The following is an 18,520-nucleotide window of genomic DNA, read 5'->3' as shown; positions in this document are numbered from 1 at the left end:
ATATGTTTTATATGTTTTATTGGGAACTTAAAGTGAGGAAAACAAAAATTTATAAGAGCTGAGAGCGCAGGGTCTGTGTGCATCTGACAAAAGCATTCACATGAATGAGAGGTGAGAGGACAGTGAGAGAGTGTGGCTGAATATGGTGGAGAGGAGGGCGGGACTTAAAACAATCTCTTGGCAAAAGTCGCATCTCAAGATTTCTTTTATAATAGAGAGATATTTACTGTTTTCATCTTCTCTCAGCCATTTTCTGTTTCACTGCAGACATCACAGTTGTCCACTCTCTGGTGTTCTGTCCTCTTTACCTTGAATAATGACCTTACCTCGAAACATCATCCCATAATGATATAATTAATGGGTTTTCAGAATAAGTATTTACTGAATTAGGGGATTAAAGGAAGACCACATAAAGAAAGGTGAAAGCAGGAATATATCATGTAAGAAAACAGATGTGCTGCAGTTTCAAATCTCCTGAGAGCCAGGAGCTTCAAGAAGATAAAACAGTGATGCACAAATGTGATTTTTGTGAAGTTAAACCAATGACATACTGTATAGTAAAAATGTATATATATATATATATATATATATATATATATATCTATACTAATAAAAGGCAAAGCCCTCACTCACTCACTCACTCATCACTAATTCTCCAACTTCCCGTGTAGGTAGAAGGCTGAAATTTGGCAGGCTTATTCCTTACAGCTTACTTACAAAAGTTGGACAGGTTTCATGTCGAAATTCTACGCCTAATGGTCATAACTGGAAGGTATTTTCTCCATTAACTGTAATGGAGTAGAGCTGCAAAGGCGTAGGGGCGGAGTTTCGTGTGACATCATCACGCCTCCCACGTAATCACGTGAACTGACTGTCAACGCAGTACGTAGAAAACCAGGAAGACCTACAAAAAGCACTTAAGAAAACATGCATTATATAATTGAGAAGGCAGCGAAACAATAAGAAGCGAGCGAGTGACATATACAACCATATTCATGAGTGCTGCTACCTTGGAAAGAAAGCACGATGTAAACCTAAACTTTAAATTAAGTTCATAGACAGGCTACCGCTGGCGTTTCACATGCCCACAGGTAATGCGGGATACAAGTTTAATGAGAGGGCGAGGATATAAGCGAGTTTTGATCACTTTGTAACTAAGTTAAAATTGTAGGTGAAGGGGTGTGCTTATGCAAATTCCGAGAGACTGTGTTTGTGGGGGATTGACAGATAAGGCGGGTGGGGGAGTCACGTCATCATCTCCCCTCCCATTTACCTCAAGTTAATACACACGCTGTCTCTATAGAGTTTCTACACACTGAATCCTCCAGGCACTACTTACAAAAGGTCACATTGACAATCGTGTTACGCTATTTTTAAAATCTTTCCTTTTCTTAGCACAAGCACAGCTGAGAAGCTTCGATGCATGTGCTCCATAACGCATTGAAAAATAATGCATTTAATCACACTTTGCATTACAAGCAAAGGGAGCTTTTGTCAATGCATGATTTCCTGGTACACGATTACATTGATCAGCGCATCCCGATTCATTTTACCCTCGCACCACCTTAGTTTGAGAAGAAGTATGAAAAAATATGAGGTTAACACAGAAAAACAGATCACCAATTCAAGCTTTATGAATAATCGATTCGCCATCAATAATTGTTTTGGTAAAGCCATCCTCCTTCCATTTTATAATTTTTCCGCCACTAGCCATGATTAAATGAGCGGTAAAAAGTAAGAGCGAAGCGAGGTGACTTATTTAGGCAGGAATATATATGATAGCAACACTCATGACAATGTCAATCATGTTACGTTATTATTAAAATGTTTCCTTTTCTTTTTCATTACTTCTTTAACACACTACTTCTCCTGCGGGCGGGTATTTTGCTATATATATAATATATGAATTACCTCCAAAGAGCGCTGAGACTTTTGATATCATGAGCGTGTGTACAAAGGGGTCTCCTGCCCAGCAAAAGTCGAGCAGCCAGCGCGTGCATAGCTGTGCCGGCCTTTGAGCGCTGACTGCGCTTCTGCCTTAAGTCAAAGTGAGCACTTTTAATTTTTTTCATCTGCCCCCTGCGCTATAGCCCAGACAAGTGCAAACACGGGACCCCTTTTCTACACCACGGCAAAATAATATTAAGGCGATTCACACTTTCTTTTGCATATACGATTATCAGGTCCTCAGCTCGGATTATGAAGACACGCACAGGAGTGGAGGACTGACAGTGCCATCACAGCCGATTAATGGCGGGGCGTCTCACCAGTCTACACAAGACCCACGCGACTGTCCTCAAAAGGCGATCATAGCGTCAGCGAACACATCTCTCTATACTATATAAAAGAAAAAGGCAACTTTCCTTTCTTTACACCTTTTTTCCTTTTATCCCAAACCAAAGCCTTTCTCTCTTAACACGACAGAGGACACAAAAATAATTTTCTTTAATTGCCGTAAGGCACATTACCAGAGGCACAAATTTGAGCGTTCACATAGAAAATGTAATTTCTATACCACAGCCGTCGTGTAGCGCCTTTCAAAAGGGATCTACTACCGAGAGATGATCCATATACATTTTAGCTGCTGTTAGTTACTTACCTGTTGTGTTACACAGTCTTTAAAATGTAGTTTACCTGAAACCACTCCAGTAGTGCTCAATGTACCTGTACTTCTTAAAAGCGTTAATGTTTTACTGTTTAATAACTTATAGACTATATTTCATTATTTTTCCCTTGCACTCAGTGACCAAAGCTATACACACACATATAGACACATACAAACATACACACAAGTATATGTATGTGTATATATATATGTATATATATATATATATATATATATATATATACACACACACAACCCTATCTAGATTATATATATATATATATATACACACACATACACACACACACACACACACACACACACACATACATATATATAATTTGTGTGTGTAGATATGTATATAGATATGTAGATATGAAGATATGTATGTGTATATATATATATGTATATTATATATATATGTATGTATGTGTGTATGTGTATATATATGACAGCAGCAATCAAGCTGTGAGAAAACAGTAAAAGGGGCGTGTCAGGCGTGTGGTACATTTTCTGATGCAGCTACCGAAAACAACTTCGTGACGCTGCAGCTAAATACACAAAACAATTACTTTGACAATCATGTTACATTATTTTTAAAATGTTTCCTTTTCTTTTCATAACTTCTTTAACACATGACATCGCTGCGAAGCGCGGGTATTTTGCTATATATATATCTCACAGCGACACTCATAACAGTGACAAAACAATTACATTGACAATCATGTTACGTTATTTTCAAAATGTTCCCTTTTCTTTCTCTTTCCTTCTTTAACACACTACTTCTCGCTGCCAAGCGGGTATTTTCTATATATATATATATATATATATATATATATATATATATATATATATATATATATATATATATATATATATATATATATATATATATATATAGATAGATAGATAGATAGATAGATGTCATATCAATGACAAAACAATTACATTAACAATCATGTTACGTTATTTTTAAAATTTTTCCTTTTCTTTTTCGTACCTTCTTTAAAACACTACTTCTCGCTCTGGCCTGGTATTCTCTAGTATATATATATATATATATATATATATATATATATAATGAAATATACTGTTGAATGATTACCACTACAGACTTTACAAGTTTGTGTAATCCAATATTATTTGAGATTTACAGAAGAACACAACACATGCCTGGTTATCTGTCAGATGCAACACCGTCTTTTTATAGGAGATGATGTCAAATTCTGTCGCTTTCCAAACTGCATAGCCAAAGAGATCTCCAATCTTTTTCTTTTTGGTAATTACAATGAGGTACATACCTGGTAGTAAAAACAAATAAGAAGAAAGATAAAAGTTATTGATAATATTGTACTAAAATAACACATCAAATATCCAAGTAGTGAAAATAAAATAAAACATTCTGGAGTAAATGCTACTATCAGGATAATAAACTAGGAGATCCTGTGTAATAGATGTGTGTATCAAGTACAAATCTCAAACAAACCACAAGAAAAATGATTTATAAAATATAATTCCTCATGAAAGTTGCTAAACTGTCCCATCAACAAATCCGTCACTATGTCTCCCAAAATTAAGATGATGAACAGTGACACCAATTAAGGCTTGAGGGCCACACTTGGAGCGGTCTGGTGCTGCTCAGATTCACACCGTCAAGGGGACGGCGATTTATTTCTTTTTTTGCTGGGGATTCCATTAACACGCCCAGCCTTGGACGGACCTGCACTTACTCACAGACAGACACAAATCCACTAAATAAAATAAATGAATGAATAATATATTAAATGGAAATCAAATATAAAAAAAAAAAAAAATCAGACAACCCTCCCCTTTCCCTGCGGCGATAACAAATACGATGCACGACAATCAACACCTACAACAATGTCCATGAGTCAGCCCCATGTAATGGATGCAAATGAAGCTGAGGGGTTGGCAGCTCCTGCGAACTGTAGAGGTGAATATCAAGTTTGTCCTACCGCTTCTGGACCGTTTCATGATGAGATGCACGGGAGCGCTCCGTCTGACGAAGACGATGCAGACGGGCACGAGACAAAACTTAAATCCAATACAACAGTAATGCAGGATAATCACGTAATCACACACACAAATGGTAACAGTGATGACAAACAAACAATGGTGCTCCTTCTCTGTTTACATGGCTCCCTTTTAAAATTTCTGCCAGCCCTTCTTGTCCCCAGCAGCAACCTACGCCCATTGCAGACGTCCAATGAGGGCAATACCCTTTGCGGCAGCTGGGAAATGAAGTCCATCAAGTTGTATCACTGCTACACACTTCAACTACATAATAGAACACAAAAGTTTGTGTGCGTGTCTCCTGTCCTTTAGAGAAGGATGACTGGTCAGTTTGGCTTTGGAGGTGCAATCAAAGAGTATTAGACACAAGAGGAGGAAAAATGGCACAGGAGACATGGGTGCGAAAGTCACCCTTAAAGACGAGAAATATAAAAGTGGACTGGAGGCGTGAAAAGCGCCTCGAAAATAATAAGAGTCTGAGAAGCAGGCTTTATGGGAAAGTGCTTGAGAGAGGATAAGAGGTGTTAAGACACAGAGGAAAGGTGCTGAAGGCACACATAGGGCAAGAGGTAGGAAATGTTTTTGTTTTTTCTGTTATTTTTTCGTCACACATCAGCACATAGGGGCCTCCTTCCAGGCTCTGAGAAGGTAATCGAAACCTCCTTGAGCTGAGAGGGGACTCTGGCGCTAAACACCGCAGTTCAGAGAGAACCTGCCAGGGCGGCTCCTAGGCCCACCCACAATGCCAGGAGAAGGCTCCGCCCCTTCCAACCAGAACTCCATAAAAATGGGCGATCTCCAGGAGGCGACATTCATTCTGAGCCAGAATGTCAACGGAGACAGAGTTCCTGCTGAAAATGGATACCCTGGCATATTAAAGCCACATTGACCCTATGGGTGCTATTCCTTTTATCTTTGATTCTCTGATTAAACGGGGTTGACAGATTGACACTACCAACATTTTGTTGCCATCCCTGGTCTGTTCACCAGTCACCTTGTCATCAACAGGTAGTGTAGCTAATCCATCAGAAAGCAGCTATTAACTATCTGAATATTATTTTAACGTTTTAATAATAATAAATCATGATTAAAAGTAACAAAGACTCTTGAAATGTGTTACTGTCGTTTTTCATTGTTTTATCAATCAATCAATCAATCAACATTTATTTATATAGCACATATTCATACAAAATAATGTAGCTCAAAGTGCTTTACAAAATCCATCCATCCTCTTCCGCTTATCCAAGGTCGGGTCGCGGGGGCAGCAGCTTAAGCAGACAGGCCCAGACTTCCCTCTCCCGGCCACTTCTTCCAGCTCTTCCGGGAGAATCCCAAGGCGTTCCCAGGCCAGCCGGGAGACATAGTCCCTCCAGCGTGTCCTGGGTCTTCCCGGGGCCTCCTCCCGGTTGGACGTGCCCGGAACACCTCAACAGGGAGGCGTCCAGGAGGCATCCTGATCAGATGCCCGAGCCACCTCATCTGACTCCTCTCGATGCGGAGGAGCAGCGGCTTTACAAAATGAATACAAAAATAGAAGGCACAATAAAAAATAAACACAAGTCAACATTAATTAACATAGAATAATAGTAAGGTCCGATGGCCAGGGTGGACAGAAAAAACAAACAAACAAAAAAAAAACCTCCAATTTTTATATCACCTGAATATTTTTCTAACATGTAGATGGTAGATTATCTTGTTAATTTATTCTTATTTTGTAGCACTTTGAGACTGTTAAATATAAAGCACAATATAAATAAAATTTATTATTATTATTATTATTATTATATAAAAGTGACTGTATGTGTGTGTGTATGTATGTATGTCCCAGCATCACGTCCGAACGGCTGGAGCGATTTTCATGAAACTTGGTACACTTGTTTCTCATTGGTTGACTAAAAATACTGTAAGGTGAGATCAACCTTAACACACCCCTTCTTCTGGGTAGGGTGGGGGGTGATCTTATATGCATGTTATCATCCAGCTGACACTCAGAACGACCACCAGAAGGCGAACTGGAGGTGACTGGCAGCACTCTTTATGTTTTGAGTGCCACCGCCCGGGCGCCTGTTGCTTTTCAAATTTTCAAATTAAGTAGCGTTGGCCAGTTCTGAGCATTGACTGGATGATAACATATATACAAGACCGCAAGACAAGCACATTAGTGAGCCTTCACTGTTTGTCAATTTATTTTCAAAGTTGTTTTTTGTTTTTAATTATACTTTTCTCAAACAAAGTGTTTTTTTTTTTTTTTAATTTTCCTGGGTATTTCAGCTAGCTGCTAATAACGGATACTTAAACTAACATATTAACAGAATGTGACGGTCAGGCTTGCTGCCTCTTTTGAGTTATTTTTGGTTCGGCTGCTCATACTGTGCCTTGTATTCTGGTTCAGGCCTTACCCACAATGCACAGAAGTACCCAAAGATGTACGCCTATTGGAATTTTACCATTCTGGAAAGCTGCCTAAAGTGAATTTTCCATCAGCCGCAGCTTTAACTGTTGCTTCACTAACAGCTGCATGCAATTCCCTCCACTGGTGTGAAAACAACAGGTGGACAGCCCTGCGTCTGATAATAACCAGGTACAGCGGCTACACTCTTGGCAAGGATGAAGAGCAGTGCCATTATCTCAAACTGTCCAGTCATACTTCACACATCAATCCTAAAATAAAAAAACAATCAAACGTCTGAAGAAGAAACAACAAAAATGAGTTAAGCACAAACTCGCCCTCAGCAATCCCAAGTGAAGATGCTGTAGCAATTTGCTGCATTTATAATAATAATAATTAATCATTTTTTGTATTTATATAGTGCTTTTCTCACTACACAAGCTAAATTAAGAAATTCCTAATAATTATGAGAGGTCCTGACCTAATAAACTGCCGGGTCAGTTTTCCTGGAATTCTTAACTCGGCTTTGTTCACACATGCAATGCAGCAGTAAATTCCTCAGATAGCCTGGAAGTGTGAAAGGGGCTTTTGTTTGTTCGTAATGCTGTAGATCTGCTGGTGAGTACTAGGGGGGCTCACTCCCTGGCAAACGGTGATGTAATTGCATCAATTGCTTAGTTGTTTCAGTGCGGCTTAGCAAACCATTAGGAATAGAGAGATCGAAACAGCGTGAGCCTGAACTACAGTATATACCACATAAGACGGAGGCGCTGTTAAGTTTGACAGTCACAGGGCAATAAAGTGACAGTGTGGTGAAGAGTGCCAGCAAACCATTTCACTAAATCCTCACCTTGGTGGAAGAACAGAATTCACGTCCACCCAGCTCCGTGTAGGAGCAGAAGCAATTACAAGAGCCGAGATAACAACCACACTGTCTCCATAATAGTCTAGCGACAGATTCAAAACCAAAACCACTGAAGCAAGGAAGTGCGACATGAAGCAGATCTGACACCTTCAGGTTTCTCATGTTCCTGAAAGCACAGCAAGGTCTCCCTTCCAGGACACCTTTAACCAATCACCTTGTCTGATGTGTGTGTATAAAGAGATCCAGCTTGTAATGAGCAGAGACTGTGTGTGGATGGTATGACTATAAAGCCACTGGACTCGACTTGACTATTTATGAAGGCCCAGCAGTGCAGTGCTTAACTACCCAGAGATTTGGGTTCCACTCTCAGGACAGGCACTGCCAGTGCAGAGCCTGCGCATCACTTCCATGTTTGCCCAGTTTCTTTGGTTTTCGCCCACATCTCTAAGACATGCAGATAAAGCGTATTCAGCCACACACTAGTCAGGTTTAAAAGTGAGCTCTGCCCCCCCCCGGACCGCACTCAAGGCTTTGCAGTAAAGGGCTAAATGTAAGATGCAGGCTGTTAACACTTTACTCATCATGCGGACAGGAGCCAGCAGTGAGAGTGCAGATGAACCGCTGAAAGCACAGCTACTTGACAGGTACGTCAATGACGTCGAATCAATGCTGTTTACAGTCAAAAAAAATGAAGGGTTGGCTAGTACCTCTGAAAGTGTCTGACACTAACAAAAGCGGAGTCTCCTATGGGAACAGTTGAATTTGATTTTTTTTCTTCTGTTTTTTTATGTTCTGGTTGTGTTGGTTGTGGAATAAAAATAAATGGATTTTGGGAGTGGCTGCCTGTTTGAAGAATACACACGAGTGGATCTCAAGATGGATTTAAAAGCCTAGCCGCCTTATTATTTTTTTCCTTTAGTGTTTTCAGTTTCTGTGATGGTACTGACATAGTCATTTTTATTTTTTACTTTTACAGTAATTGGTATTACTTTTTAACAGTTTTGTAGTGTTAAGTTATAGTGGTAATGCTCCAGCTGATTCTACTTTTTAAGATTAACGTAATGGTGTAGAACACTAAAACAATCATTTTAGTTAACTCTGACTAAAAAGTAATCTGGCGTAGTTTTTGTATAAAATTAGACAATGGTCCAATTGCATTCTTTTTTAAATTGCGTCAAGCGGTTAACCACTTCCAGTGTCAATGTTTTCAGTGGAATTTGCAATTAGATGGGGGCCAGAATAAGACTTTTGTTAAAAGTGAAAATAGTTTAACAAAGTTGTTGTAGCCTGCTGTACTTATTAGTTATCATGGTTAAAATGGCTAAACAATAAAAATGGACTTATTTATATTGAAAAAACGGCTAATGTGTTTGTGCGTGTCTGTGATGAGACGGCATCTTGTTTTGTTTTTTTGCTGAGTTTTTAAATGAATTGTTAGGAGGATTGCGGTGCTCACAGATAACAGCTTGGAAAGACAGAACTGCTTGGAGTATTGCTTTACTTTTTATTGAGGGGCTCAAAGGTTCACTATTCACTTCAGATTCTGATTCTGACTCTACGATGATCAAAACATCGAGGAAAGTTGATTTTAGAATGGTGTCTGTGGAAAATCAAAAGTGATTTTCATATCTTATATTACAAGTTTTGTCAAAAAAAATCCTTATTTTGTTGTGTAGAGCTCCTGGATTACTTCATCCCAGCAAAGATAGAAAAATAGAAAACAAACGATTTCCAAGATATCCACCGAGACCTGTGCACCACAAAACTGGCCAGTCTTTATCAAACAATTCACACCAGGTTTCCCTTGTTACTTACGGGCTCCAGGCCTGTTGCTTTTGGTCCGGTACTTATCTCTATATCCTTCAAAAACAGTTTGCCTTATGTCCAATAATAACCGGCACAAGAATTGTCTAGTTTAATCCGGATTTTTGCAGTCTGCTCCGTTTAGTCATGGGACCGGGCCTACTGATTTGCAAAATGTTGGCAGGAGCAGTTTTTGAGAGGCGTAGTTTATTGAAATATCCACAAATGCGCACACACAAAGGCACGTGGAAGTGCACACACACACAGACATTTCTAAGTGCAGATTGCTGACATCTTGTTTGCACATGCTGGATGATGAGGAGACAGAAACAAACACACAAACAGATCTGTGAAGGTCGGCGTGCAGAGGCGTTAGGCCTCAGGCCTCCTCCTCCTCCTCTCTACCAGTCTGTCTGTCTATGCAGCTTCTTTACTTTATTTGACTTAACATGTTTAGTTTCATATTAAATGTTATTCTATATTAATTGGGGTACTGTCGCGGACGGCCAGTTGCTCAACCCGGCCAGGACGCCCAGAGAGGAGAAAGATGGGGGAAAGCAGCTACAGAGGGACACTGCCTTCCCCAAAACGCCAGATGGCGATGTCCCTGCAGCATAGCGGTACTCCAAGTTCCCGCAGGGCATCATGGGATTTGTAGTTTGACTTCTCAGCCCTGCTGGATGCCGCAGGTGCCGCCAGGAGACGCTGCAGGGGGACTTGGAGACTTGTATTTTTTCCATAGCCCAGAAGTACTATCGAGTTCCGGACTGACAGAAAACTCAACTTCTCCATCTGACCCGGAAGTGTGAGCCAGTCACGTGGGCGGAAGGACAGAAGCACTTCCGGGTCAAGGACTATATAAGGGATGGTTAGAGACCCAGCAAGAGAGCCAGAATTGGGAGGTAGAGGACAGAGCTTGCTGGGACAAGTGAAGGAGAGATTTGTGTATTGGTTATAGTTAGAATTATTGTATTGCCTGTTTATGGTGGCAGAGGCGCTTCAGGGCACTATAATAAAAAGAAAAAATATGAAATATCTTCTTGGTGATTTTACCCTCTGTGCAGTGTGTCTGTCTGTTGGGCTGAAAGAGGCAACAGTGACCTCTAGCATCTTACAGTACATAAAATCACATATGTTAATGTACTTGATTGTACCGTATTTACCCGTGTACCACGTGCACATTTTTTTCCCGAAAAATAGCATTAGAAAATCAGGTGCGCGTCATACACGAGGAAACTTCTTCTGCTTGGGCTCGCGCACTCGTGCTCTCTCTCGCTCGCCTGCCTACTTGCGCTCTCTCGCTCGCCTACTTGCGCTCTCGCCCACTTGCTCGCCCACTCTCTTTCTCGCTCAACAGTGCTCGCTCTCTCTCTAAACGCTTCCTATACAATCACAACGCGTGTCGTACATGGGGTAAAAATTAGGGTGCGCGTCTTACACGAGGGTGTGTGGTATACGAGTAAATACGATATATTACTGCACAGTACACGCAAGTGATTTCCTGTAGCATCACTAAAATACAATTTACACAAAAGTACTGTATGGACCCCTCCACTCAGATCTTTTTTTCTTCTTCTTGTAGATTCTGCAGTTTTTAAATCCACTTAGGTCATATGCCTTTTGGACTGGAAAATGGGAATGCGATCGGCAGTGGGATGGAGGAGAGAACTTGCCAGGAGCAGGATGGAACACTTGGTTAACCAAGGAGATGCATTTTGGGATTTCAGTTCATTATAAGAACTTTGTCATCAGAGGGAGACTTAATACGGAGGAACATTGACATGTTTTGTAACAACCCATGGGATAGGCTGATTTGGAGGATGTCCTGGAGATCATGTCATCTGAAGTCTCCTCCTTTGGTGGCCTAACATTGCTGCTGCTGCTGCTTAGCGTGGCCACCGGGGGCTCCATACACTCCCATCTGCCTCGTTTACCTCCTTAACGTTCACACCTCACTTGGGCTCAGAGGCTACGCCATCTGCCTCACTGCCCCAAACTCTATGAGGCAATCCAAGCCAGGATCCTTAAGCAGACCCGCTGGTGGCCGTGCACCCTGAGTAACCGACTTTAGCAGTCGAGAAGCACCTTTAGCGCACTTTAAGTGCTTTCTACCGGCTGCATTGGCTCCTTTGTGGTGAGGTGCTAGGCCCCATGATTCTACCCTCTTTATAAACTACACTTCAGTTTCTAAAGACATTGCTTTATATTTTTTTGTGACACAAAATGAATTACTGTATACATGAAAAAACTGAGCACTCACTTATAACAATAGTATTGTGCTCGACAACACCGACATCATCACCGGCAGGCAACTAATGGCTATCCTGTGCGAGAAGGTTGCATGATGACTTAATATTTTATTTTATTAAAATCTAAAAACCTTCCATACATGCAAGTCAAGTTTAACAAAATTGGTTTGAAACAAATCAACCCCCAGGAGAATGAAAGCCAGGTCAGCAGAGTAACACTTTAATAAAAGTAAAAATATGTAATTAAATAAAAATACTTCAACGTGTGCAAGTGCCATAAGGCGCTTTATGCTGACCTTGTAATTAACGGGGTATCATTGTACGGCACAGACCCCCTCGTATGACCTTACGTTGGACAAAGCGGACTAACTAATTACAGTATTAATGTTGTGTTGGCTGATACTTTTATCAAAAAATGTGTTACTTATAAAGTGAAAACACAACATCCACTACGTTCCTGTTTTAAACTGTAACATGTACAAGTTCCACATTTTCTTGTTTTTTTAAAGGACCTACCAGCAACCAGGCGAATCGTCCCCATAATTCCACAAATTTGTCTTGTGACAGCTGATGGTGGAATGTCCTTCTTCACTAAAGAAACAGAAACAAGGGTCAGGTCATTCAAACAGCACACAAAAACATCATTTTTACTGTCAAGTGCAGAAGGATCAGCAGACGTGTGACCAGGGCGTTGGCAGGAGTTGGCATTGGAAAGCAGTGGCCTTGCCTGTGACATAAGGTGCCACCTTGGCTGCATTCCTGACGAAAGCTAAGCTGATGCTACTTCAGGGCTCTCACAAATGAAACAGCGCGGCATGTGATAAAAGTCAAGTGTGAGGCCTCTTCAGATGAAAATCGCTTCTAATGAAAGCTACAAACACATGAAGGAGGTGGTACAGGTACTGTGGAAGAAGAGGAAGACAGGAATAGTTCAATCAATTCGATTTTTATTCAGTCACAGATGAGCGCACGGATTCTACGTTGTAAGGTAGAAGAGCAAAGTTCCATTTTTCGATTGGCTTTTTATAATTTCTCCTTCCTCCCCTTTCCCCTTATCTCTAAAACTTGCGACAAGATGACACTTTTCCCTGGAGACGAGACGTGATCTTTTGAAGAGAGACACTTTCACTGCCCACGAGACAGACAAGTCACGTCATACTTACAACCTTCAGACAAAAGTACCTAAGAGGGGCATGTCGGTAATGTCAGTGGTTTCACAGTTGGCAGATAATGAAGGGTGGCTGTAGGCAACTAAATACCTCGCTCAGCTCAGACTACTGGGCACCATAAGTCTGTTGATGCTCTGTGGCATTTAGGCTTTGAGCTGCAAATAAAATCATCATCGTCATCATGTATCATGTAAGCTTGCTTGCTGTGTTTTCAATCACCACAAAAGAATTCAGAGGACTGAGGCTTACATTTTAATCCAAAACCAAAAGCAGAAACCATCCAGAGGGAAACACTAAAAGACCAGTAAGACAAAGACAACCAACACTCGTGTCTTTAACTTCTTTTTACCTGCGAGGGTCATTTCGGAAGACACCCTGTCAATGAAAAGTACGTCATTGGCTCCATCGTCACAGGCTTCAATGTAGAATTTCTCTGGAGTTGTGTGTCTGCAAAACAAGAGCCGAAAAATATTAAAAATGAGAGGAAGCCATTTAAGGAACAAATCTGGCGAGTCAATGTCACAATATCTAATTCAGACTGTCCAACAAGCAGACCTGACAATTTGCTCCAGACTTGATATGTGCCATAAAATAACCATCAAAGACAAACACATTGTATGTGGAGGCCCCTCTAAATGAGCAGGTTCAGAGGTCTCATTGTTAACAAGTGCACTAAATTCACCGGCAGCAGAAGGGACCGTACTGAAGAGCTCAGTGACTTTAAAATGCCACATGTCAGTATGTGAAATGTCCATTCAGTTCGATGTGCCCTGGTCAACTCTAAACGCTATTATTATGAAGTGGAAGTGATGAGGAGCAATAACAGCTCGGCCATAAAGTGGCAGACCACACAAAGTGACAGAGAGGGGCCAACGAGCGCTGAAGTGCATAAAAAGTGACTCCTCAGTGACACAACTGACAACAGAGTTCCAAGCTGCTTCAGGTATCACCATCAGCACAAGGAGCGTGCAACGGGAGCTTCAGGAAATGGGTCTTCACGGCCGAGCCTACGATCACCGTGCCCAATGCCAATCACCGGCTCATCACGCGAACGCACCTTTACTTCCCAAATGCAGTCCTGGGGAACCCCTGTGGCTGCAGGTTTTTTTCCAATCAGCAGTCCTGAGCTAATTAAGTGTACTGTTATTTCCCCAAGTTTCTGTGTTTTGGGAACAATCTAGAAATTAGAAAACTAAGTTTGGTTAAAAAAATATATCTCTCTAGTGTAAAAAAAAAATCCTGGAAAGGAAAAGCAGGGCGATGAGACGTGATCTTCTGGGAAGACACTTAAAAGACCCGCGAGATGCAAACAATATCAAATAAGCGAGCACAGCCAGCAAACACTGATTCGTGTAAAGTCACGTTTCACACACAGATCCTGTGCTCTCAGCACATATAAAGCGTAGAAGGACAATACGTTTGAGATGAAACATCAACGACCAAGCAAAGAAGAAAGAGCAGCGCGGAGAAAAGAGACCCAAAAGTGTTGGAGAGAAATAAAGGCAGATAAGAGATTATGAAAGCAGTGGAATTCGAAAGGCTCAAACAAACGGTGGCGCGATACACACGCAGAGAAAGGTACAGAAGATGAACGCAGGAAAATTCAAAAGTATTGTAGCATCCCAGCCAGGCGGAAGCCGTTTTTGTTTTAAGGGAGGGAGGGAGGAGTACAGCACAGAAGACTGGCAGCGGGGCATTGATTGATGCGGTAATTGAGACCCAGGGGATGAGGGGTAGAAAGTTGTGTTTGGGGTTAGAAAGTCGCCGATTGTTCAAGTAAAACTTTTGTGACACTTTATTACGTCAGTCGCTACAGTATTAAAAAAAAAAGACAGTAAAGATCGTATTAGCGCAAACAAAAGGAAATTAATCATCACGACCAGGTGTGACTGAAAAAATAGCAGGACAAAGTGAGGTCAGAAATAAAAGGCAAAGAGCAGAAAACAAAGTCTTTTCGCCTTCGCATCATTCAATGCACAAAACGTACATTTACACGATAATGGACCATACACTGAGAGAATCTGTGGACCTGCAACAGTTAAAGCAACGACAAGTTTAATTTCACAGAAAACACAATTTGGTCAGGTGTATATTTATGATCACGGAGAAGCGATCACAACGCGAGCAGCAGAGACACGAAGTGGCAAAAAGGACAGCGGCTGTACAGGCTTTAAAATGATCGACGCTGCCCCCTCTTCACAACGCGAGCAGCGTTTATACATCCTGCGAGAAAGACATGTAACCACGCCCGGGGCCGGAAATAAAGGACAACTATTGTTTTTACAAACGTTTTTAAAGCAAAAGTGAAAATAAAGTATGTGTTACCATTCCCATGAAAAGAACAATCTCTTTCAATTGTATATCCGGTAAACCAAACACAGGGGTGGGCAAGCGGAGCCCCCTGGTATATATTAAAATGGACTGAGCAGTTATATGGGAATAATGTATTTTTTCCTTTTTAACAATATTTTTATCTTGATTTTCATTCGACTTTTCCAGGTGTTCTCATTTTTGAATTTCCATTACGTACTAATTAGTGGGTCTGATGCTAAAGTAGGTGCAGCCTTTGATTCTGTAGTTTGCCTGGGTGTCTGCTCTGCTTGTTGTTAATTGTCATTAATAAGATAAAGAGAAAAGGGCAAAGTAGAATGAAATCAATAAAAGAGAGAGGGTGAAGCATTTCAATCAACAGCAAAAGCAGAAATATTTCTAAATGTCTTCTAAATGTAAAAATCAGGATGCTGCGCTTTTCTGAATGCAGAATAAAAAATAACCAGCTAATTAAATAAGATGAGCGTCATCAGGTATTGTCACGGATTAGGAATCTGCTTGGAACAAAAACCTGCAGTCACAGGACCGAGTTTGGGAACCCCTGCCCTGGTGGCTGGTTTGGTCTGATTGAAAAATAAAAATATATACACACACACACATACATATATAATATATATATAAAACTTTTATATTACAAAAGGAAATCCTGAGACCAGACAAGAATGTTTCAAGTCCCGCGAGATGAGACTTTGGCCATGAGATTTGTTCAAGTTCCCCCTCCTCTCAGTCATATCTGGCCACGCCCTCTCACCTCTCATTGGTGTGAATGCTTTGACAGACACAGTTCTTGCGCTCTCAGCTCTTACGTTCCAAATGAAAGAAGACGTATTCTGTTCAAATCTTATTGGAGAATTTCATCCCGAGGGGTTATCAAAAGAAGAAATGAGTACACGGGCAATCCTAGCACCGAGAAACGAAGCCAAACACAAAAATTGTCGATCGGTTACACAGCAAATTGGTTAAATGCGTATCAATCAACAGTTGGTGGTGACCGGAACTGCAAAGTGGCTAGCATGTAGTGCCGGTTCAGGGGTTGGTGAGTGAAGTGAGCAAGGGGCAAAGCACCCTAGTGTGCATGTGTATACACACACACACGTAAACCGTCAGACATGTGAGCAATGGGAGCATTTTACAGGCCGCCACTGGACTAACACAGGGAGGAGCCAGAGTTGCAGCAGCCACATTAACGTTTATTTTGTTTGAAGGGAAATGAAGAGAAACCGCTGGTAGACCGTCGAGGTCACTTCACCCCTTCCAGTCTCGACCGTATACGAGTGAAACCTGCACCCCAAGTGGGCATTCGCTTTCAGACCAACTTCAGAGGAGTACGGAGACTGGCGCCCCTGAAAGCCCTCTCCGAACCTCAATGCGGTTTACTTTCCGTTCATCCTCCAGACATTCCCATTAGACAGGACATCCTCTGGAGCCCTGATGCTAACTTCTTTCTTTTTTGTGTCTTTCTTCCACAATACACACAAACCCAAACACACAATATTTGTTTCTGTAATTGGCTGTTCAGGTCCCTTTTATGACTTGCTGGGGTAGCTGTTGTCCCCAAATCGACTGGTGCCAATGGAGAGAAGTGACAAAAGGGAATGTGCAGGATGGCAGAGGACTTTTAATTCTTCTCTTTAGCTTTCTAAGGTACCGAGTGCTGTGTATGTCCTGAATTGCAGGCAGCTTAGTGCCAGTCATATATTCTGTGCCACCTTGGACATGCTTTATGTTCTTGAGACCCACAAGTGCAGTACCAGGAATGTGTGCTGAGAAGAGATGGAGAAATGTGAACAGTCCTCAGATGGTTGAGGAAGGAGAGGCACTGGTGGGCCTATTGGACAAGAGCCATGATGTGCTGGGCCCACTACAGTTTGTGTGCGATAGTCATGCCACGTAATTTAAAGCTGCTCCTCCACCTCCATCATGATGTTGTCTCTGCCTTCTGCTTCCTCAAGTCTCTGCCCAGCTCTTTGGTTTTGCTGGTTGAATTGCAGCCCTGGCACCAGGTGGGCCTCCCCTCTTTCTCTGCATTCCATGCTGTTGGTGATCAGACACCAGTGACACTGTTGTCATCAGCCATTTTAACGATGCAGTTTGTGGAGTGCCAGTGTTGAGGGTCAGCATGGAGGATGTGATTTTGCCAATGTGCACCCACTGAGGTCCGCTGGTTAGGAAGTTCAAACTGAAGCGGCGGATGGTGGTGCTGAGTACTAAACTGAGGAGTCTGGTGGTTGGCTCTGCTGTTCTGAGTTGCAGTGTATAGACAGGACTGGCATAGCATGGCCATTTGCATTATCCAGGTGTGCAAGGATGGTATGAAGTGTGAGGTTTACGGCTGTGATGACGAGATGCACATTGTAGGTGATCAGGACTATCTGGAAAGTTCAATTCAAAATGTTTCGGACCAGTCGGTCAAAGCACTTCATCACAATCAGAGGGGATGCCAGTGGTCTGCACTCATTCAGGCCGTCCATTTTGGTTTTCTTTGGCAAGCAGGAGGGGAGTGCAGATAAAGACGTCACTGAAGACGTCAGCTAAACCAGCTGCTCCGCGTTTTAAACACACATGTGACACAACCTCGTTTTAAATGCCCTCCTCATGTCACATACTGTACATCACCCTTCTAAGTGGCACGTTCTACACGTACGTTTGGCACAGTAATTACTACACACCTATCTGTTTATCTCATCCTCTTCAGCTGCGACACACTTCCTCCTGTCTAAGTGGGGAATATGGTCAGGACGCCAGAATCATCACAAGAAAACGTCTGTAATGTGCACAGGCGGGGCGAGTCTCAAAAGACCACCTCATAGGGACAGTGGGCCTTGGTGTGCCCCAGACAGAGGTGGTCTACAGTTCTGGTGCAGCAGCAGGAAGCCTGTGATGGCCCTTCACAGAAACAAGGTGGCAGGAAGCCCGGCCTGCACTGTGTGTGACACGAGGACCACGAGCTGAGCGACAAACTCAGATCCTTTAGGGCTGCAATGGCTGTATTGTGGCCTCTGGCCCTGAGCTACTAGCACAAGATACTGGGAACCAGAGAGCTTATTATGGAGGCCTGAGGAGTCGATGGATCAA

General features: G+C 42.0%; 1 protein-coding gene across 1 annotated transcript in view; it reads right to left on the bottom strand.

Annotated features, from left to right (window-relative positions):
* Positions 1-18,520, bottom strand: part of LOC120515340 (phosphatidylinositol-3-phosphatase SAC1-B) — a 65,850-nt gene that overhangs the window by 38,110 nt on the left and 9,220 nt on the right. The window contains exons 2-4 of the mRNA XM_039736174.1: positions 13,464-13,561; positions 12,462-12,536; positions 3,779-3,906 (exon numbers count right to left, since the gene is read on the bottom strand). Coding sequence (XP_039592108.1) covers positions 3,779-3,906; positions 12,462-12,536; positions 13,464-13,561 — 301 coding nt within the window. The remainder of the gene's footprint in view (positions 1-3,778; positions 3,907-12,461; positions 12,537-13,463; positions 13,562-18,520) is intronic.

This window comes from Polypterus senegalus, chromosome 15 (assembly GCF_016835505.1).
Source record: "Polypterus senegalus isolate Bchr_013 chromosome 15, ASM1683550v1, whole genome shotgun sequence".
In the NCBI taxonomy this organism is placed as follows: domain Eukaryota; kingdom Metazoa; phylum Chordata; class Cladistia; order Polypteriformes; family Polypteridae; genus Polypterus; species Polypterus senegalus.
This window is presented reverse-complemented; position numbering and strand designations above follow the sequence as displayed.